Source organism: Phocoena sinus, chromosome 4 (genome assembly GCF_008692025.1).
Source record: "Phocoena sinus isolate mPhoSin1 chromosome 4, mPhoSin1.pri, whole genome shotgun sequence".
NCBI lineage: Eukaryota > Metazoa > Chordata > Mammalia > Artiodactyla > Phocoenidae > Phocoena > Phocoena sinus.
Window position 1 is genome coordinate 60,341,248 of NC_045766.1, and position 23,905 is coordinate 60,365,152.

At 40.3% G+C, this 23,905-nt stretch overlaps 1 protein-coding gene across 2 annotated transcripts in view; it reads right to left on the reverse strand.

Moving 5' to 3' along the window:
• Positions 1-23,905, reverse strand: part of MCCC1 (methylcrotonoyl-CoA carboxylase 1) — a 64,906-nt gene that overhangs the window by 33,130 nt on the left and 7,871 nt on the right. Inside the window, exons 4-8 of one of the 2 annotated variants that reach the window (XM_032631374.1) lie at positions 23,081-23,176; positions 10,831-10,952; positions 10,069-10,216; positions 9,860-9,981; positions 1,393-1,504 (exon numbers count right to left, since the gene is read on the reverse strand). In XM_032631374.1, coding sequence (XP_032487265.1) covers positions 1,393-1,504; positions 9,860-9,981; positions 10,069-10,216; positions 10,831-10,952; positions 23,081-23,176 — 600 coding nt within the window. The remainder of the gene's footprint in view (positions 1-1,392; positions 1,505-9,859; positions 9,982-10,068; positions 10,217-10,830; positions 10,953-23,080; positions 23,177-23,905) is intronic. The other variant, XM_032631375.1, reaches the window with a different exon arrangement.

Genomic DNA, 23,905 nt, shown 5'->3' on the forward strand with positions numbered 1-23,905 from the left:
TCAACTGTCCCTATACCAAAGTTTAATGATTCTGTTAGTAATTTCTATGAATTGCAGATATTACTTAGCATAATGACTTATCTCTGTCCCTTGTACCTACAAAATGACTATCTTTTCTTTTCTTTTTTTTTTTTTTGGCCGTGCTGTGCGGCTTGCAGGATCTTAGATCCCCAACCAGGGATGGAACCCAGGCCCACAACAGTGAAAGCACTTAGTCCTAACCACTGGACTGCCACAGAATTCCCCGAAATAACTCTCATGATCATATGTCCACTTAAAATTACATATATCAATACAAAAACTTTGAATCTCTATTTGTTTCAAGATGATAAAGCAATCTAGGTCATATGCCCAATAATTATCTTGGAATAATGGTAAATGTTGAGATTACAAGTTAATAAGAAAGGTTCAGGGACTTCCCTGGCGGTCCAGTGGTTAAGATTTCGCACTTCCATTGCAGGGGGCGCAGGGAAATAAGATCCCGTGTGCCATGCATGGCGCGGCCAAAAAAAAAAAGGTTCATAAAATGTATATCAATAAGTAGGCAAAGCCTTTTAACACTGTTAAATAGCTCTCTACAGATTTTTATTTAAGCAGTCACTGCTTGAAAATAAGGCTTTATTGAAATTATTGTTGACATTTACTTCAGACGGTATAATATACTCTGCAACAGAAACTGAATTTTGAATACAGTATGAGAATAACTAACTGATTAATAAGAAACCTTAGATCTCTGACCTTTTAGAAATACATATTGAAAAAAACATGCATATAACTTTGGACAAGAGGCCTACGGCAGTAGCAGATTCCAAAGAAATGTGAATCTGAAAATAGGTAATCCTAGGAGTAGGCCTTGACCCGGGTGACGACCTGAGTCAATCAAGAGGTAGACTCAGATGTAAACAATTATAAGGGGGCAAAAGTGGCCAAATAAGAGCAAATCCAAATCTCTCCTCTATACAGCATAACCTTCAAGTTCGGAAGATGACTAATATAGGAACATCTGAAACACCAGTTAAAAGAATGTTCTTCATAAAAAATACATTCAATGAACAAGACCATTCCATTCCTCAAACACGCTAGTTAATTACAATTTAAAATCTGCATGGAAATGGTAGCTGTTCACTGTAAGTCAGATACTACTTGGATCAGAGCAGATTTTCCCAGATACCACTCAGAAGGATCATGGTCTTAGTGCGCCCTCAGTATGGCAGCCCCAGAATATCAACCCTTCCTCATCCCCAACACTGCAGTGAGGCTGTATTACTACTGGGGAATGGTTGTTCAGCAGGACTTTGGGGGAATACTAGCTTCACAGATTTCTGACCCAAAAGTCAGTGACTGAGATTTACAATATACAGAAGTTGACAAATTTCTTTACAAGATCCTTACCCCTGGGGCCTCCTCAATGATCTTCTGATGTCTCCTCTGTACACTACAGTCTCTTTCAAACAAGTACACAGCATTGCCATGGTGGTCACCAAACACCTGGACTTCCACATGCCTATTTAAAAACCCAATGAGAAGTTTCCATTTGCAGGTTGAACATTCAAGAAAAAAAATTATATATATGAAATGAATGAGAAAAAAGACAGAAAACACTGGAGACCATATTTATGACCTCACAGTAGGGGCAAGCCACAAGTACAAACTGCCAAGGAAAAGACCGATAAGTCTGAATACATCAGAATTACAAGTTACAGTCACAATTCATGTATCCTCAAAAAGTCAATGAAAACATATTTTTATGATCAGGGGATTTTAAAAAAGCAACTCTTACAGTCAGATTTTATAAACTAAGGCAGACTGGAAATTATAATGGCTCAGCCATAGAAAGGTTAAGAAATAAATTTATATGGATCATTCATTTTTTAAGAATATACTAACATTAAATCATAAAAAACAAGATAAGGAACTTTAATGTTGAGTGTAAAATAGTAAAATTATCAGAAATCATATTAAGAGTAAATGCAGGACTTCCCTGGTGGCACAGTGGTTAAGAATCCACCTGCCAATGCAGGGGACATGGGTTCGAGCCCTGGTCCAGGAAGATCCCACATGCCGCGGAGCAACTAAGCCCATGCGCCACAACTACCGAGCCTGCGCTCTAGAGCCCGTGCGCCACAACTATTGAGCCCTCATGCCACAACTACTGAAGCCCGTGTGCCTAGAGCCCGTGCTCCACAACAAGAGAAGCCACTGCAATGAGAAGCCTGCTCACTGCAACTAGAGAAAAGCCCGTGTGCAGCAACGAACACCCAACACAGCCAAAAATAAATAAATAAATAACTTAATTTTTTTTTAAAAAAAGAGTAAATGCACATAACACTTAAGAAAATAAGGGTAACACAGACCATTTGGTGAACATGAAAGCATTCTTCTCAGGAGATTCATTTTGATATGTTCACACCGTAGATCACCTCACACATTCACCACCATAATACAGAAATGAGTGACCAGCAAACATTTTTTTTCTGTTGAGTTTTTTTTTTTTTTTTGAAGATGTTGGGGGTAGGAGTTTATTAATTAATTTATTTATTTTTGCTGTGTTGGGTCTTCGTTTCTGTGCGAGGGCTTTCTCTAGTTGTGGCAAGCGGGGGCCACTCTTCATTGCGGTGCGCAGGTCTCTCACTATCGCAGCCTCTCTTGTTGCGGAGCACAGGCTCCAGATGCGCAGGCTCAGTAGTTGTGGCTTACGGGCCCAGCCGCTCCGTGGTATGTGGGATCTTCCCGGACCGGGGCACGAACCCGTGTCCGCTGCATCGGCAGGCGGACTCTCAACCACTGCGCCACCAGGGAAGCCCTCTGTTGAGTTTTTAAAATAAAAATTGTCAAACATAGAAGAAATTTTTTTAAAAACCCATAAGTCTTATAAATGTACTATTTCAGCACAGTGGCTCATTTCTCTTCCTTTCTGTTTACCTCATGAAACACTTCATTAAACCACTTGGAAGAATTTTTTTTCTTGATATATCATTTCTACTGAATGTTCCATTTAAAAATTTCCCAACTTGTCCAACATATTCTCTTGACAAAATAATAGGAGCTGATTTCTTCCTTTTGGATGTGCTTCCTTGATCTTTCCTCCTATTTTTACTTGCCCTTAAGCTACTAACACCAAACACATTCTTGCTATTATTATTTTGAATAAACTTATCTGTGAGATCAATTAAGAATAAAAAAACCAAGAGATTTTATTTTGCCTTTGTTTATTCTTTCTCAATCACTCTTCCTTTCTTTAAAGAGATCCAAGTTTCTGACCTGCATCATTTTCCTTCTCCCTGAAGAACTTAACCATTTCTTGTAAAGCAAGTCTACTGGTGACAAAATCCCTCAATTTTTGCTTGTCTGAGGAAGTCCTTATTTCTCCTTCAAGTGTGAAGGATAATTTCACCGGACACAGAATTTATAGGTTGATTTTTTTTCTTTCAACCCTTTATAAATATTTTACTCCACTCTATTCTTTTTTTTTGCTTGAAAATATGCAGTGTTTATTTCAACAGTCCACTCTATTCTTAAGTCTGATGTATTTCTTTTTTTTTTAATTTGTTCACGACCCACTATTCTTCTTTTTTTTTTTTTTTGCGGTACGCGGGCCTCTCACTGCTGTGGCCTCTCCCGTTGCGGAGCACAGGCTCCAGGCTCCGGACGCACAGGCTCAGCGGCCATGGCTCACGGGCCCAGCCACTCCGCGGCATGTGGGATCTTCCTGGACCAGGGCACGAACCCGTGTCCCCTGCATCGTCAGGCGGACTCCCAACCACTGCGCCACCAGGGAAGCCCTCTTCTTCTTTTTTTTTTTTAACATTTTTATTGGAGTATAATTGCTTTACAGTGGTGTGTAGGTTTCTGCTGTACAACAAAGTGTACAGCTATACATATACATATATCCCCATATCTCCTCCCTCTTGCTTCTCCGTCCCACCCTCCCTATCCCACCTCTCTAGGTGGTCACAAAGCACTGAGCTGAACTCACTGTGCTATGTGGCTGCTTCCTACTAGCTATGTCTGATGTATTTCTTATCCTTGCTCCTCTATAGATAAGGTGTTTTTCCCTTGTAGCTTTTTTCAAGACTTTTTTTGTCTTTGGTTTCCTGCCGTTTTAATATGATTCAAAAAATTTTTGACATTTATCCTGCTTTTGGTATACCCTGAACTTCCTGGTTCTATAATTTGGTGTATGTCATTAATTTTGGAAATATCTTGGCCATTATTACTTCAAATATTTCTCCTGCCTCTTTCTTTCTTCCCCTTGTAGTATTCAAATGATGCATATATTACACCTTTTAAAATTGTCCCACAATTCTCAGATATTATGTTCTGTTTGTTTGTTTTCATTATTTCTCTTTGCATTTCAATTTGGGAAGTTTCCACTGACACAAGTTCAAGGTCACTGTTTCTTTTCTCAGCTGTGTCCAGTCTACCCTGAGTCCATCAAATGCATTCCTCATTTCTGTTACAATGTTTCTGATTCCTGGCATTTTCTTTTGATTTTTTTTCTTAGAGTTTCCATCTCTCTGCTTACATTACCCATATGTTCTTGCATGTCACCTACTGCTCCATTAGGGCCCTTAACATATTAGTTACTTTAAATTCTAAACCGGATAATTCCAAAATTTGTGTCATATTTCAGTCTGGTTCTGATGCTTGCTTTTTCTCTTCAGACCATACTTTTCTTGTCTTTTAGCACGCCCTGTAATTTTTTTTGGTTAAATGCCAGGCCTAATGTGTCACAGAACAGGAACTGAGGTGAACAAAACTTTCATGTGAGATTTTATGTTAGCCTGGCTAGGAGGCAGGCTGTGTTTAATGTCTGCAGTAGCTACAGGTGCCAGAGGCTTCAGTTCCCTCTAGCGTCCTTGTTTTGTTTTTTCTCCTTTTGTCTTTGGGTTTCCCTAAGAACTCCTTAATCAGAGTCTGTGTCTTGCAGCTCTTTCGGTTGTAACCTGGTTATTATATAGGAGCCCTGGTGACATGGCAGTAGGGTGTGGGCGAGGGAAAGCATTCTATAATCTTAGGATTAAATCTCGGTCTTTCAGTGGGTCTGTGTCCCTGTGTGCCTCAGAAGTGTTTCTTAGCTTTTTTTTTTTTTTCTTCCCTTACGTGAAACAGGAAGACTAGAGTTGGCTAACTGCCCTTCCCCCGGGACAGAAAAGGCTCTGGCAAAGTTTCCCTTAGAGTGCTGGCCTTTGGTAGGGAGAACAGACAGCTCTGGGTCTATTTCAGAATGGTTTCTTTTTTCCTCCTCCTGCCCCAAAATGTGAGGGAATTTTTCTTGGATTTTCACTTTGAGAACTTGGTGGTGTCCTTGGAGGAAAAATCTATGAAAATTTGGGGTTCCCCCTAACACTGGGCCCTCACCATCAAGCCAGTCCACACGCAGCCTCTAGTAATTTGTCAAAATTCCCATTTAAGTGTCCCTATCAGGTTATGGCTCCTGCAGCTTCTGCTCCAGGTTAGCTGATCTTGGCTGTGATTTGCTGTCTTCACTTGCCTGCCCAGATTTCAGGGTGGTGGTTTGCCTTGTGGCCTCAGTTCTCTGATGGGTCTAAAATTCATTGATTTTTATTTTGTTCAGATTTTTACTTGCTTTTTGGGTGTAACAACTTCTATGCTCTTTGCATGTTGGAGCTGAGCTGTTTGTTTTTCAAATTCCAATTGTAAAACTTTACCACGTCCGCTGACTCTCCCTTATCCTTTAGCTGCTCCAGGGAAGAAGGCACTAGAGCAGGAACTCTAGGTTCTGAAGTGAACATACGGGGGCCACACCAGGAGCACAACATAGCTCTTTCCTGACTTCTCAGAAGTCGGAAACACTTTCCTTTGGTTGTTTACAAGGGAAGCTCATTGAGGATCTGTGTTCTGTTAGGATTTCTGCGGTTGTCAAATCACCCTTGTTAGTTTCCTTTTTCTGATGATCCTTTTCTGTGTTGCTTTATCTAACTTAGAGATTTTGGAGCACAGTGTCTGAGAACCAAGAAGTACATCAAATCCCAGTCACTCCAATTCAGCCACTGCTGGGGTCTGGCTAGATGGACAGATGCAGCTGGTTTCTAGTAGGAATGCCTTGATATTTTCTAAGAGTTCTAAAGTTTTTATTTTCCTATTCACAGTTTTTTTAAATAGATTTTATTTATTTATTTATTGGCTGCGTTGGGTCTTTGTTGCTGTGCATGGGCTTTTCTCTAGTTGCCGCGAGTGGGGGCTACCCTTCGTTGAGGTGCGTGGGCTTCTCATTGTGGTGGCTTCTCTTGTTGTGGAGCACGGGCTCTAGAGCGCAGGCTCAGTAGTTGTGGCACACGGGCTTAGTTGCTCCGCGGCATGTGGGATCTTCCTGGACCAGGGCTTGAACCCGTGTCCCGCGCATTGGCAGATGGATTCTTCACCACTGTGCCACCAGGGAAGCCCCATGGCATTGGCTTTGACAAATATTTGCCTCCTAGAAGTTTTATCAGTAAGATGAACATGCAGTAGCCAGTCTTCCACTGGACAGAGCAGGAGTGGCCTGCGTGGCTTCCATGGTTCGGCCCAGAGGAGACTCCACAACCCTCTGGAAACATCTCCCCCTCGCTCAACTGTCTTTAAAAACATTCGCAAAACTTTCCCTCACCTGCTGTGTTACAAAGATCTAACTAAAATAGACCTCCCTATAGGTTTTACCCAAAGGTTAAAAAAAAAAAAAAAAAAGTCCCATTTCTTTTTCACATAAAAACAGTGCAATTGAGAAATGCAAATCAAAACTACAATGAGGCATCACCTCACCCCGGTCAGAGCGGCCATCATCAAAAAATCCACAAACAGTAACTGCTAGAGAAGGTGTGGAGGAAAGGGAGCCCTCCCGCACTATTGGTGGGAATGTAAACTGGCACAACCACTATGGAGAACAGCATGGAGGCTCCCCAAGAAGCTAAAAATGGAGCTACCATACGATCCAGCAATCCTACTCTTGGGCATATATCCAGAGAAAAACATGGTTCAAAGGATACATGCACCCCAGTGTTCACTGTAGTGCTGTTTACGATAGGCAGGACATGGAAGCAACCCAAATGTCCATCAACAGACGAATGGACAAAGAAGATGAGGTACACATATCAATGGAACATCACTCAGCCACCAAAAAGAACGAAACAATGCCATCTGCAGCAACATGGATGAAACCGGAGACCATCATACGAAGTGAAGTCAGACAGAGAAAGACAAATATCATATGACATGACTCATATGCAGAATCTGCTTGACCCAAAAGGCTGGCGAGGTTAAGCCTCTTAAGCAGGAGCCATTGTTTCCTTTCAAAGCAGGGGATGGAGGGATCTGCTGAGAACCAAGAAGAGAGGGCCCTCACAACCCCTGGCCTCTGCTTCCTCTGTGGCTGCCCCAGCCAGATCTCCTCATCTCATCTGTTCCTTTTCTCGTCCAAAGTCACATGCAGGACCCATTACATAATTTATGGATCCACTGCAAAATGAAAATGCAGGGCCCCTTTTAAAATGTTATTAAGAATTTTAAAATGCCTCCACGGGGTATTAAACCAAATATGGACCCTTCCGAGCTTAGGGCCCTGTGCAACTGTCCAGGTCACATGCCTGGGAAATGGGTCCTGGTCTCATGATTCCTGTGTGTGTTAGGTCAGGAGCTGGATCTGAGTCTTCTGCTCATGAAGGCGCTATACAAGGTCAGTTACTGGAGGCCCTGGAGCAGCCAGACAGGCATCGGCAGGCAGACGTGACTCTGAGAACTGGTCGATACTTCACCTTCTGGCCCTGCTTCTCCATCTGTAACAGGGATCATGATACCCTCCCACATTTTTAATCCCTCTAGAATGTGCACTGAATATGAAGTGAGGAAGGAATCTGATTTTTTTTTTAATTCTCTAAAATAGTACACTTTGAAGATTGTTATCTATCCCAACCTTTCAGATAAGCTCAATAGTTCTGATCAGATTTATTATATAATACATCTTGATTTCTACTTTTCTCAGTTATCAGCACCACCCGGACAGTCTTCTGGTACTCCATTAACTCAACAGATAATTACTTAGCAGAATATGAAATAGTGATTATCATGATATTGAAATGTTATTACTAGAAAACACAGAAGAGAAATATGTAGAAATGCTAATACTTATACTAGGAGAATGAGCTTATGACTGACTTGGTTTTCCATCTCTTGTATTTTCCAAGTTTGTAATGTATTCATATTATTTCTATATTTAAAAAAATATTACTGATGCCTATCATGAAGAAAATAATGCCAGGTAATATATATGGGAAAATAAAAAGAAAGAAACTACCAGGTCCTTGATTCCCAGGAGCTTCCCAGGTATTGAGAGTATAAATTACAACGTGAGGTAATATTTAGCTAACATTTCACAAGTAAAGAATCTACATCTTCAAAAATGTTGCAGGCATTGAGTTACAGTCACTGAAATAGCTGGCTGTTGTCTCCACGACAATTTTAACTCAAGAGTATGCCAATGTGGATAGTTAGCCTATCCTTTTCTGAAAGCTACTGTGGAAAGGAACCTTCAATTCACCTTAGAACTTCCTCCATTTTTGCCTTATTTCCCACTAATAGGTGGCATACGTTGTGCTCTTTTTTTTAACTATCACATTCTAAATGAATTTAATTACTGTGCCACGCTCAGGGACAGTTCTAAGTTTTGTAGGGCTTGAAACAAAAACAATTTGGGAGCCCACTTTAAGATGAGTACAAAATTGGGTACAGGTTCTTCAAAGAGGTTCATGCAAGAGAAGGGCCTGAAGCTTTAGTTCATTACCTTCAAGGTAAATCTCTCTCTGGTCATGCTCCCCAAATGAATTTTTCTCTATAAAGTCACTTGACTTACAGGTTTATATGTGTGTGTGTGTGTGTGTGTGGGTGTGTGTGTGTGTGTGTGTGTGTGTGTATTTAACACAAAATCTATGAAACAAGAAGCTTTTATAATCAATATCTTATTTTAAGCAATACACATGAAAATAAAATTCCTGATAATAAAATAAATTAGAAATCCACATAGTATCTGCTATAGTGGTACCCAGAGAAGCAGTTCGGTGTGGTCACTTAGAGTGTGAATTCTGGAGTCAAACTGCCTAGATTCAAATCCCAGCTTCACCACTTCCCAGCTGGGAGACGTCAGGCAAGTCAGATGACCACTCTGTTGCTCAGTATTTTCACCTGAAAAATGGGAACAGGGTCCACCTAATGGGATTGTTGCAGGAATTAGACTAGAAATAGAAGGATAGCAAGATTACTACTTAGTATATGTAAAATACTTAGAACCTGGCACATGGTTAAGTGCAATATAAGGATGAGCTATTAGTATATTTGTTAACATATCACTTACAATTCAATTTGGCTAACTATTACCATTTTCTGAGCATCTCAAATGATGCTTTATCTGTAAGATAGAGCTTAGCTTCTTACAAGAATTTTTTTTATTTTGAAAAGACTCTAAATTCCATCAACAAGAAATGAATTGAGGAAAATGAATTCCCTGGTGGCGCAGTGGTTAAGAATCCACCTGCCAGTGCAGAGGACACGGGTTCGATCGCTGGTCCGGGAAGATCTCACATGCCACAGAGCAACTACGTCCGTGCGCCACAATTACTGAGCCTGAGCTCTGGAGCCCGCAAGCCACAACTACTGAGCCCACGTGCCACCACTACTGAAGCCCGGGCGCCTAGAGCCCGTGCTCCGCAACAAGAGAAGCCACTGCAACGAGAAGCCCGCGCACCACAACGAAGGGTAGCCCCCACTTGCCGCAACTAGAGAAAAGCCCACGCACAGCAACGAAGACCCAACGCAGCCAAAAATTAATTAATTAAAAAAATTTTGAGTCAGAAAAAAAAGCTGAACCCACCTTGGTGTGTCCACAAACTTCTCAATCAGCATCGCATCATCATTGAAAGACTTCTTAGCTTCTCTCCGCGCTGATTCTAATTGCTCTTGAAATTCTTTTTCGGATCTAATGATCCTCATACCCTAATATGGAAAGATAGGTACGACTACAACGTAAGTAAAACAAATTAGATAGCCCAAAATGGAAAACACGAGCATGCGCAATCTTACTTTTCCTCCTCCACCACGGATGGCTTTAATCATGACAGGGTAACCGACTCTCCCAGCATGCTCTTTCAGGCACTGGTCTGATTGGTCCTCACCGTGATAACCTTCCACAACAGGCACTCCAGCAGCAGCCATGATGGATTTGGCTGTGCTTTAGAATAAAAAAACCACGATGTCCTAAATCTATGGATTATTTCATACAAGAGAAACACAAATACTTCCTAGTCTATAAAATACAATGGAAGTTTAAAAATAAAACATTCCATAGGTAAAAGGACTATAGTCTGAGACAACAAATATTAATACAAATGTCAAAATATCTATTAGTTTTCTCAATCCAGTTTTCATGTGGTAGCTCATCTCACCTTGTTTTTAATCCCCCCAAACTGATTAACATATTGATTAGAAACACTAATTAGTTGAATATTTTCTGTAACTCACTGTAGTGGCAAATAAATAACTTTTGCCTATGATGACAAAAGGGTATAATTAACATGTCTATTATAGTTAAAACAAACCATTTCAATTAGTCTTCCTATGGCTGTATTTAAAAGATATAAACTTGGGCTTCCCTAGTGCGCAGTGGTTGAGAGTCCGCCTGCCGATGCAGGGGACACAGGTTCGTGCCCCGGTCCGGGAAGATCCCACATGCCGCGGAGCGGCTGGGCCCGTGAGCCATGGCCGCTGAGCCTGTGCTCCGCAACGGGAGAGGCCACAACAGTGAGAGGCCCGCATACCGCAAAAAAAAAAGATATAAACTCATACCTCTTTATACCCATGTCTCTAATTGCTGATGAAGGAGGACCTATAAAAATAATTCCTTCTTGCTTACACAGTTCGGCAAATTCCATGTTTTCTGAGAGAAAACCATATCCCGGATGGATAGCCTAGAAAGGAGAAATGAAAGGATAAACCTTCTAGTGCTCCCCTGGCAGACTCTGATGCAGGTGATGGAATCTTCCTCTGGGGAGGCCTCTCCCTATACTGGTGATAGGTATACTATGGTCTCTATCAGAATATGTTTCTAAAGAGGGGTTTCTTTAGAACTTTAATACTAAAGTTCTAAAGCCTTACTCAAACCAGAAACATCTATATTTCTTTTCATTATGGTAATACACACATCAAATTTACCATTTTAACCACTGTTCAGTGTATAGCTCAGTGGCATTAAGTACATTCACAAACTTGTGCAACCATTACCATCATCCATCATCCCGCAAAGAAACTCTATACCTATTAAATAGTAATTCCCCATTCCCCGATAACCTCTATTTTACTTGCCATCTCTATGAATCTGCCTATTCTCCGTACCTGATAAAAGTGGAATCATACAATATTTGTCCATTTGTCTCTGGCTTATTTTATTTAGCATGATGTTTTTCAAGGTTGATCCATGTATCACAATTTCATTACTTTTTATGGCTGAATAATGATCCACTGCAGGTATATTCCACATTTTGTTCAACCATTCACCTGTTGATGGACGTGTGGATTGTTTCCATCTTTTGGCTATTGTGAATAATGCCACTATGAACACTGGTGTTCAAATACCTGTTTGAGTTCCTGCTTTAAATTCTTTTAGGTATTGGGTTGGCCAAAAAGTGCCTTTGGTTTTTAAGTAAAAATAAAAGACACATTTTTCATTTTCACCATGAACTTCATTGAACAACGTATTCACCCTTTTGTTCCACTACCTTCTGCCATTTTTCAGGCAACTTCATAATTCCATCTTCCCAAAACTTTTTATCTTTTTGAGCAAAGAACTGTTCCAGGTGCATTTTACAGTCTTCCAGGGAATTGAAATTTTTTCCATTAAGAGAATTTTGTAAAGACTAAAATAAATGGAAATCCGAAGGTGCAATGTCTGGTGAATATGGTGGATAAATCAGAACTTCCCAGCCAAGCTGTAACAGTTTTTGCCTGGTCAACAAAGAAACATGCGGTCTTGCGTTATTCTGACAGAAGATTATGCGTTTTCTGTTGACTAATTCTGGACGCTTTTCATCGAGTGCTGCTTTTAGTTGGTCTAATTGGGAGCAGTACTTGTTGGAATTACTCGTTTGGTTTTCCAGAAGGAGCTCATAATAGAGGACTCTCTTCCAACCCCATCATATATACAACATCACCTTCTTTGGATGAAGACCGGCCTTTGGTGTGGTTGGTGGTGGTTCATTTCACTTGCCCCACGATCTCTTCTGTTCCACATTATTGTACAGTATCCACTTTTCATCACCCATCACAATTTGTTTTAAAAACTGAACATTTTCATTATGTTTAGGTAGAGAATCACATGCGAAAATATTTTTTTTTGCTTAACTTATGTGGAACCCAAACATCAAAGCAATTAACATAAGCAAGCTGGTGCGAATGATTTTCAACGCTTGATTAGGATATTTTGAGTATGTCGGCTGTCTCCCGCGTGGTATAATGTTGATTGTTCTCAGTTAATGTCTCGATTTGATCGCTATCAACTTTAACTGGTCTACCCGACAGTGGAGCATCGTCCAGTGAGAAATCTCCAGCACAAAGTTTCGCAAACCACTTTTGACATGTTCAATCAGTCACAGCACCTTCTCCATACACTGCACAAATCTTTTTTTTTTGTTTCAGTTGCATTTTTACCTTTCTTGAAATAATAAAGCATAATATGCCAAAAATGTTGCTATTTTTCTTCCATCTTCAGTATTAAAATGGCTACACAAAAATTCAGCAATTTTGATGTCTTTTTTATTTATTATTATTATTATTTTTTTTTTGCGGTATGCAGGCCTCTCACTGTTGTGGCCTCTCCTGTTGCGAAGCACAGGCTCCGGACGCGCAGGCCCAGCGGCCATGGCTCACGGGCCCAGCCGCTCCGCAGCATGTGGGATCTTCCCAGACTGGGGCATGAACCCGTATCCCCTGCATCGGCAGGCAGGTTCTCAACCACTGCGCCACCAGGGAAGCCCGATAAATCTTTTTCAAATGCACGCTGATATGACAGCTGTCACATACAATCTAACAAAATTGTTTCAAATGAAGTTAAAGACAACTAAGTGCTACTAGAGCCACCTTACAGAAAAAACCGAATGAAACTTTTGGCCAGCCCAATATACACGAAATGTCAAGTAATATCAGCAAGCAGGAGTAAAGGGCTTCAGAGTGGTAAGGGGAGTGGGTAGTTGTTTGCAGTGTCTCCATATAAAGCTGGCCTAGAACTGAAACCACATATCCACAAGCTGAAAAGAGCACCCTAGAATGATATTAACTCATTTAGCTTCAGGTCACTATCTGCCGATGCTACCTTTCCAGAAAAAAAGCTAAGAAGCAAACAAAAGTTCATAGAGTACTAAAGTCTATATATACTTCAGTGAAAGAGGACCCCCCTCATATTTTAACCTAATCACTTGCAACTTACTCAGAGTTTTAAGAAATTTATTTACTTGGCTTTCTAGGCCACAGAAGAGGAAAATCAGTAACTGAATGACAGCAAGATTGCTAAGAGAAACATGCTGACAGTGAAAAGGGAGGAAACAGAGGAAAGCAAAAAGGCTTAAATGGTTTAGTGAGGAATAAGGCAACTCTCCAACTTCAATAGTTCTGAGGGCATTTTTGTTCTTTTAAAATAATAATTAAGTATGTTTAATTTTAACCAAGTGAATGTAAAAATAAAAAGCGTATCCAACCCTATTTCAAAATAGATATGTCCAAAGAACATTTCAAAATAAAAGCAGTAAGCTTCAGATGTCTGGGAAACTCATGTGAATAGAAAAACCCACATCTTAGTGACAGCAAACAGCAAAATGCTAGATAGTGAATAAAATGCTAAATAATCACATTTTGATGTCAGCCTGGAGTTTTGCTCCTTTTAAACCAAAGTTTAATTTTAGTCATTTTTCATGAAATGTCATATACTATTTATATTAGGCAAAGTAAAACAGGTCTACATCCCAGTCCTCCCTGGTTTTTTAACAGCTTTTTTAAAGGTATGCTTTACAATGCATAACATTCACTCATTTCCAATTTGATGAATTTAGCAAATTTATACAATTGTGCTATAACTGGACTATAAATATAATCCAGTTTTAGAACACTTCTACCAGAAGTTCCTATGTACCCATGTGCATAAATGATCAATCCTTGCTCACAGAACCAGGCAACTACTGACCTGCTTTTTCTCTCTCTAATTTCGCCTCTTTTAGAAGTCTCACACATGGAACCATATAGTCCGTAGCCTTATATGTATGGCTTCTTAAACTTAGCATAATTTTCTGTGGCTCACCCTCAAACGAAAAATGAAATACTGATGCATGCCACAACATGGATGAATACAGCACATTTGTTTACAGATTGTATGGATATATCATATTTTGTTTTTTATTAATTTGGATTTTTCCCAGTTTCTGGCTATTATGAGTAATGCTGTTATAAACATGCATGTACAAGTCTTCATTAATTTTTCTCAGCAATGTTTTATAGTTTTCAGTACATAGGTCTTGAATTGCTTTTGCTAACTTTATTACTAAGTATTTGATTTTCTTTGATGTTATTACAAATGTAACTGTTTCCTTAATTTCATTTTCAAAGTGTTGGTTGCTAGCCTCCTTTCTTTTGGAACAGATACTTAATTTGACAGAACCCTGATTAACTAGATAAATACTCTCCCTTCATAACTAAGAAGAAAAGCTGCTGTCTCCTTGCAAAAAATAATATTCAAACACATTATGGGAATGGCCTCAAGAAGTTTAACTAATTTCTCTTAGGGTGAACACTTTAATATATCCAAACCACAGTATCCTCGAGCATTTGAATGGATTAAAAAGGAAATCTAGGGCTTCCCTGGTACGCAGTGGTTGAGAGTCCGCCTGCTGATGCAGGGGACACGGGTTCGTGCCCCGGTCCGGGAAGATCCCACATGCCGCGGAGCGGTTAGGCCCGTGAGCCATGGCCGCTGAGCCTGTGCGTCCGGAGCCTGTGCTCCGCAACGGGAGAGGCCACAACAGTGAGAGGTCCGCGTACGGCAAAAAAAAAAAAAAAAAAAAAAAAAAAAAAAAAAAAAAAAAGTAAATCTAATAATGCTTCTATTACCAGCGGGCTAATTCCAAGCCATCAGGCATGTATCTAGCTGCCAATTCACCCTGGTGGATCACAGGATTGTAAGCCTGTTTAGATTGTTCATCCCATAGGACTAATATGCCTTTAACAATAAAGACAGAAAACTGGCATCATCTCCTACCCTTAAATCTCTGCCAAAATAATTTCTTCCATGCTTTTAGTTTGTGTCTATTCTGCTCTGTGCTTGTTCAAGCATATGCACAGGTCCAAAGTTGTTGTTGTTGTTATTAGCTCCGTCTTCAACAAAAATGAGATGTGTCCTTTCCGTGGTGGAGGGGACAAGCCATACTCTTCAAATTCTTTTTTTTTTTTTTTTAACATTTTAAAATTTTTGGCCGCGTTGCGTGGCTTGTAAGATCTTAGTTCCCCGACCAGGGATCAAACCTGGGCCCCCGGCAGTTTAAGTCTGGAATCCTAACCATTGGACCACCAGGGAACTCCCTCAAAAATTCTTTTTTTTTTTTTCAAATTCTTATTACCAAGAATTTCCTACCCCAATCTGTGATTCTTATGACATTTGGATTTCCTTTTGGTCACCCACATAGATGACCAGTATTTAGTTAAATAACTTGCTATATTCATTAAAGTTATTTGTCAGTGATTTTGAAACATCTCAAACAAAGTTATTCATTCCTGGTGGCACATTAAAAGAAACTGGAGCACTTTTACAAAACATTCATGTTCAGAAGCTAATCCAGATAACTAAGGGAATAAGTGAGGTCTGGCAAAAGCTTTTCACTAAAGAATAATATACTTACAAAAAAGTGCACATTATAAGTATACAGCTTTTATAAACATAGTTTTCATAAATTGAATACACCTGTGTAGACAACACTCAGCTCAAAAAATAAGCACTAGCTTTCCACCAGAGAGCATAAAGCTCCCTTCCAGGTGACTTTAGGCCCCTCCCACAGTACTATATCAACATTCTCTTTAAAAGGCTCCTCAGTGATTCTAATCTTCAGCGAGCACTTACTACTACTACCTCTTTCCCAGCCAGAGAAGGCCTGAGAAAACTGTCAAGAGGACTAGCCTAATGAGCGTGCTTACCACTACATCTTTTAGATTCTCTCAATACAGCCATGTTACCAGGCAAATCACCAGAAATTTAGCTCAAGTGTAAATTTTACTCTAGCATCTACAAAAACGCCTATGTTAAAATGGCCACATTTAGAAGTCTACATGGAAACACAAAAGACCCCAAATAGCCAAAACAAACTTGAGAAAGAACAGAGATAGAGGAATCATGCTCCCTGACTTCAGACTATACTACAGAGCTACAGTAGTCAAAGCAGTATGGTACTGGCACAAAAAGAGACACACAGATCAATGGAACAGGATAGAGAGCCCAGAAAAAAACCCCACACACTTGTCAATCAATCTACGACAAAGAGGCAAGAATATACAATGGAGAAAAGACAGTCTCTTCAATAAGTGGTGGGAAAACTGGACACCTACATGTAAAAGAATAAAATTAGAACATTCTCTAACACCATATATAAAAATAAACTCAAAATGGATTAAAGACCTAAATGTAAGACCAGATACTGTAAACTCCTAGAGGAAGACACAGGCAGAACACTCTTTGACATAAATTGCAGCAATATTTTTTTTGATTCATTTCCTAAAGTAAAGGAAATAAAAGCAAAAATAAACAAATGGAACCAAATTAAACTTAAAAGCTTTTACACAGCAAAGGAAACCATTGCCAAAACTAAAAGACAACCTATTGAATGGGAGAAAATGTTTGCAAATGATATGATTGATAAGCAATGAATATCCAACATATATAAACAGCTCATACAACTCAACATCAAAAAAACAAACAACCCTATTAAAAAATGGGCAGAAGAACTGAATAGACATTTTTCCAAAGAGGAAATGCAGATGGCCAACAGGCACATGAAAAGATGCTCAACTTCACTAATCATCAGGGAAATGCAAATAAAAACCACAATGAGATATCACCTCACAACTGTCAGAATGGCTACCATCAAAAAGAACAGAAATAACAAATGTTGGCGAGGATATGGAGAAAAGGGAACACCTGTACACTGTTGGTGGGAATGTAAATCGGTGCAGCCACTGTGGAAAACAGTATGGAGGTTTCTCAAAAAACTAAAAATTGAACTACCATATGACCCAGCAATTCCACTCCCAGGTATATATCTGAAAAAAATAAAGACACTAATTTGAAAAGATACATGTACCCCAATGTTCATAGCAGCATTATTTACAATTGCCAAGATCTGGAAGTAACATAAGTGCCCATCAATAGATGACCGGATACAGAAGATGTGGTATATGTATACAATGGAATACTACTTGGCCATAAAAAAGAATGAAAATTTGCCATCTGCAGCAACATGGATGGACTTGGAGAGCATTATGTTAAGTGAAATAAGTCAGACAGAGAAAGACAAACACTTTATAATATCACTTATATGAGGAAATCTAAAAAATACAACAAACTAGCAAATATAACAAAAAAGAAGCAGGGAATTCCCTGGTGGTCTAGTGGTTAGGACTTGGTGCTCTCACTGCCAGGAGCCCGGGTTCGATCCCTGATTGGGCAACTAAGATCCCATAAGCTGTGCTGTGCGGCCCAAAAAACAAACAAGCAGACTCACAGATATAGAGAACAAACTAGTGGTTACCAGTGGGGAGAGGGAAAACAGAAGGGGCAAAATTTGGATAGGAGATTAAGAGGTATAAACTATTATGTATAAAATAAGCTACAAGAATATATTGTACAACATGGAGAATATAGCCAATATTTTGTAATAACTGTAAATGGAACATACCCTTTAAAAATTCTATTTGTATAAAAAAAAAGAATTCTACATTTTTGGCAAACTTCTTTCAAAATCACTATGCACATGTCATTCAATGTCCTTTATTATAGGGGTCCCCAACCCCTGGGTCACAGACTGGTACCAGTCCATGGCCTGTTAGGAACCAGGCTGCACAGCAGGAGGTGAGCAGGGGGCCAGCGAGCAAAGCTTCATCTGTATTTACAGCCACTCCCCATTGCTCGTGTTACTGCCTGAGCTCCACCTCCTGTCAGATCAGCGTCAGCATTAGAGTCTCATGGGAGTGCGAACCCTACTGTGAACTGCGCATGCGAGGGATCTAGCTGGGGAGCGGCTGCAAATACAGATTATCATCAGCAGAGAGGTTTGACTGTAGAGAGACCATAATAAATCAATTGCTTGCAGACATATATTAAAACCCTACCAGTGGGCTTCCCTTGTGGCACAGTGGTTAAGAATCCACCTGCCAATGCAGGGGACGCAGGTTCGAGCCCTGGTCCGGGAAGATCCCACATGCCGCGGATTAACTAAGCCCATGCGCCACAACTACTGAGCCCGTGTGCCACAACTACTGAAGCCCTTGCACCTAGAGCCCGTGCTCCGCAACAAGAGAAGCCACCGCAATGAAAGAGTAGCCCCTGTTCACCACAACTAGAGAAAGCCCACACAGCAACGAAGACCCAACGCCGCCAAAACTAAATAAATACATAAATAAATTTTAAAAAATCCAAAGAAACCAAAAAACCCCTATTGGTGAGTGGCAAGTGAAAACAAGCTCAGGACTCCCACTGGTTTTGCATTATGGTGAGTTGTATAATTATTTTATTATATATTACAATGTAATAATAATAGAAATAAAGTACACAATAAATGTAATGTGCTTGAATCATCCCCAAACCATCTCCCTACCCTGCACCTGGTCTGTGGAAAAATTGTCTTCCACGAAACCAGTCCCTGGTGTCACAAAAGGCTGGGGACCGCTGCTTTATTAGAAGGATCAATATGATTCTGCTTCCAAGTCAAAGTGAGGGCAAGGTTTGCTCCCTTAATTGATAAATATCCTCTTATTAAAGAGCCCTATAAATTGTAACCCACCAAATTTACTTTTTGATCAGGGCTGCCAGGAAGAACTAAAGAAGCTTTCTTTGGCCTAAGTTTTCTGACTTAATTCCAACCACTATGCCCCAATAATAGTCCCATATTACTTATTTTTTGTTTTTATCTTAGTCTTAACCACTATCTGTAATGTTGCAAGTCACCTCAAATCTTGAATATCCAGGCAAAATGTGTGAAAATTATTTACTCTTTTCTCATTGTTTGTGTTATTAACATAACATCTAACATAATACTAATCCAGATAGACAGAGTTCACAAATTCTCCAGAATTAACATATCATAATTGTTAATTAACAAGTAACATATCATAAATTTGCTATAGTCGTTACTTAAAGACATAGGTAATAGGGCTGAGAGTCAGGATACTTTTGTTTAATTCTTTCTCTTTCAATGATGAGATGCGTTTTGCTTTCAAAGTGCCTGAGGACCTTGAAAAAATGCAAATTATGCATAAAAATGTAAATTACAGTAGGTTTGGAGTGTGGCCTAAGAAGCTGCATTTCTACCAAATGATGCCATGGACCACACTTTGAGTAGTGAGACTAGATGATTTTGGGTTTCACGTATCCTGTGCAGTTTATATTTGTAAAACAGCGGTAATAATACTGTCTAATGTAAGCTCAAACATGCAATAAGTACAAAGTGACAATTATGTTAACGTCCCTGGATTCCTAAGGGCCTTTTACTCCAAATGATAACTAAAAAGCTTTAGAAACAAGCATATTTTAAATACCTGTGTGTATAAATTAGTGCCTCCATTGTTCAGTCTAGAAACTCTGATTCTAAAGAAGAGAGCATAGATGCAGAAACACATACATACAAAACAACTGCATATATTCATTAATTCAAATTAATAACCCTCTGTGCCAGGTCATGGGAATGTTAGGAGGTAGAGAAAATAAGTCTCAGTTGTGGGTTCTTCTCTTAAACGGAGCTCAATTGAGTTGAGGAGTCATGATATGCATTAAAATCGTTAAACAAGAAAATGGCTAATTATGTATAAAGATGACTGGAACAGGAAAGCAAATGCTAAAGGAAAAGGGAGACATCAGTGTGACTAGAGAGTCAAGAAAGTAATTGTAAGAGGCAGTAATTCCAGTGCCAGTGAAGGGCAAGACTACTGCAATCGACTCTTAATTATTCTGCCTGCTGTGTTTGTTACCACCCCACCTTTGCCCCATCCCACTAGCCTATTCCCCACAGGCAGCCACATGATCTTTGTAAAATATAAATCAGATCACCTCCCTCCCCTGCTAAAAATCCTCCAATAGCTACTTAGAATGAAATGCAAACTCCTTACTAAGGCCTATAATGCTCTAAATGATGCTGCCTCTACCACTCTCAGCTTCATCATCTACCACTTTCCTCCTGTGTCAGTTGGTTTTCCAGCTCCAAACCCAACCTTCCATAGTGAGTTTGGCGACAGGGCCCTGCAAATTACTGTTCTTGCCAGTTGGTTTCCTATCAGGTTCCACCAGCAGGGGTCACTGTAGGGAAACTGGAAGCCAGGGAAGCTTCCTGTTCTTCCACCCTGGGCAGCAGCAGTTCCCGTGTTTAGTCTCTTTTGGAACTTCCAGAACCAGCCTCATTATGCTCCCTGCAGCCAGGTAGGGCCCCTCCATAGAGAACTGAGCAAGAGCTGCAGAAGGTCCTTCCTCCAACCTCTTCCTCAGCCCAAGGGGTCGTTATCAGTATCTGTAGTTTTATCATTAGGTAATTTCAAAATACTTTTTTCTCTTCTAGTCCTCTAACACTGGTAGAACTAATCCCTAAATTAATCTCCCTCTGTTGAAATATCTAATGGAATTTCAGTTTTACTAACTGGATCCTGAATGACACAGCCCCTCATTGCCTTCACTCCATCCACACTGAATATTTTTGTCCCTTGAACACAAGTTTATACTCATCTCAGCGTCCTCCCATGTGACTGAACCTTCCTCGTCAAGTGCTTCATATGGCTGGCTCCTTCTCATCAGGCAGGTCCCTGTTCAAGTGTCACCTCTTCAAAGAGGCCTCCACTGATCACCCTATTTAAAAGCACTCCCTAACCAGTCTTTACCCCCTTATCTGGCTTTATTTTCTTCCCACCACTTATAACATTCCGAGTTATATTAGTTCTTTACCCATTTAAATATTGGGTTGGCCCAAAAGTTCGTTCAGGTTTTTCCGTAACATCTTACAAACAAACTTTTGGGTCAACACAATATTTATTTTCTGCCTCACCTACAAGAGTGTAGCTTCAGACATAGGGTATAAACCGTGTTAGTCATTGCTGCATACATGCTTTCTTTTTTTTTTTCATACATGCTTTTTAAAAAAATATTTATTTATTTGGCTGCATCAGGTCTTAGTTACGGCACGCGGGATCTTCGTTGCGGCATGTGGGATCTTTTGTTGCGGTGCTCAGGCTTCTCTCTAGTTGTGGTGTGCAGGCTCCAGAGTGCGTGGACTCAATAGTTGCGGCGCATGGTCTCTAGAGCCCCATGGCGTGGGGTATCTTAGTTCCCCAACCAGGGATCGAACCTGTGTCCCCTGCATTTGAAGGCGGATCCTTTACCACTGGAAGTCCCTGCATACATGCTTAGAAGCTGGCACAAAGGAGGAGACCAAGTAACGTTTGCTGAGTGAATAAATGCATGAATGATATGAGAAGGAGGAAAAGAGCATTTCCAGCACACGGAACAATATAAGCAGATGCCTAGAGAAATAAGCATGATGTGTAAAGACACAGAAAAGTTCATTGCAACCATTAGAAACAAGTGGCGATGAGAAGTAAGTTTTGACAAATACTGGAAACTCTTAAAGGCTAGGCTGAAGAGTTTGAACTGTATCTTGTAACCACAAAAGATTTACTCACTGGGGAATAGGATGAGAAAGGGGTGAAGTTATTGAGGAAAAAAGAAAAAAGCAGGTGATAATAATGAAACAAGGGTTTAAGAAACATCTGTCTTACATCTGTCTTGCAGTAAAAACAACTGCTAGCAGTTATCTATCTGGCACAACTCATTGGATAGGCAAGGGATTTAGAAGTAGGGAAACCAGCTGAGAATCAGAAATCCAGATAAGAGATCATAAGGTCTGGCTGTGTGATTAAAAAGAACAACTTCTGGAGACATTTCAAAGAAAGATTCAACACAAGTTGGTTCCTATTTTATTTTGAAGGATGACAGATACAGTAACAGCAAACTTTTGAGTCTGGGATATTGGAAAACAGGGAGTGGGGCCTTAGAATGAGACTGGGAAGTCAAGAGGGAAAAGGATTTCTTTCTTGATTCTATTTTTCCTTGTAATTTAGAGCACCACCTATTTCTCCCAAAGAATCCGATGTTCCTAGGATCTGGCTCTGAAGGTAGAAAAGCTGAATTCCCTCTTAATTTAAATTTGTAATTAAACCCTCCCTCCACCTGTTTCCCCAAAGATCTAAAGTGCACAGGACTCAGTAAGACGGTAGAGTGGCTGAGGAGTGAGAAGCGACACGCCTACTTTACAATAACAATCCCATAATGAAATGTAAAAATCTTGGAAACAGCTAAACATAGAGAACGAGTTCTGTAAATAATAAGCAATTTTGTGTAACCTGTACAAAACTTATTCCTTGGGGCTTCCCTGGTGGCGCAGTGGTTGAGAGTCCGCCTGCCGATGCAGGGGACACGGGTTCGTGCCCCGGTCCGGGAGGATCCCACATGCCGCGGAGCGGCTGGGCCCGTGAGCTGTGGCTGCTGAGCCTGTGCGTCGGGAGCCTGTGCTCCGCGGCGGGAGGGGCCACAACAGTGAGAGGCCCGCATACCACAAAAACAAAAAAACAAAAAAAAAACCTTATTCCTTTTGCTATGCAAATTTCTTCTTTTCTGGGGCCACACCACGTGGCATGTGGGATTCTAGCTCCCCAACCAGGGATGGAACCTGCGGCCCCTGCATTAGAAGCGCAGAATCCTAACCAATGGACCGCCAGGGAAGTCCCTGCAATGCAAATTTCTTCATGACTCTTTTACCTGTGCAGCGGAGATCTTGGCCACTTGAATGATTTTCTCCATAGAAAGGTAGCTCTGCTGTGAGGGAGCGGGGCCGATGGAATGTGCTTCATCTGCCTGTTGAAGGAATATTACATGCTTAAAAGACCACACAGCTGGCACACACTAGTACACTATACAGAACTGCTGCTGGGTCATCTTATTATTATAAATAAAAATGCTGACTCCTAAGAACAATGCAAGAATTGAGAAACAGAAGCAGCAGCTCATGTCTATGTTACAAAAATAAGCCCGTTTGGAATCTTTCGCAGGAGGAGGGTACCAAAACTTGATTTTTATGTATAAAACACACAGAGTGAAATTAAAGTGCCTTGGGTTAGAAGGCAAGAGGCGTTAGTCACAGTATTAATATTAGCAACAATAGTAACCTTAAATGTAGTTAATGCCAAAAATGTACAATTTGACAACAGAGACAAAATATACAACAGATGTATACAGTAAGAAATAAAAGTTTCCTTAAGTTTATATAATTATTAGAGTATGATAATACCCCTTCTATACATTTATGAACTATTTTTATATTGTCCCTTAAAACTTTCATATAATCATAGCACCCCTTGAGGCAGACCAGATACACAATATCATTCATTCATTCAAAGACTTACTGAATGCCCACTATGTGCCATGCTTTGAGGTGAAGCTGCCTATACATCAGTAAATAGGACAAGTGTCTCTGTCTAGAGGAAGAGACAAACATCAAACATACATTCACACACTTAACGACAGCTGTGATAAAGGCCAAGAAGGAAAAACAGAGGACACAATGCAGGTAAGAGGAAGAGGATC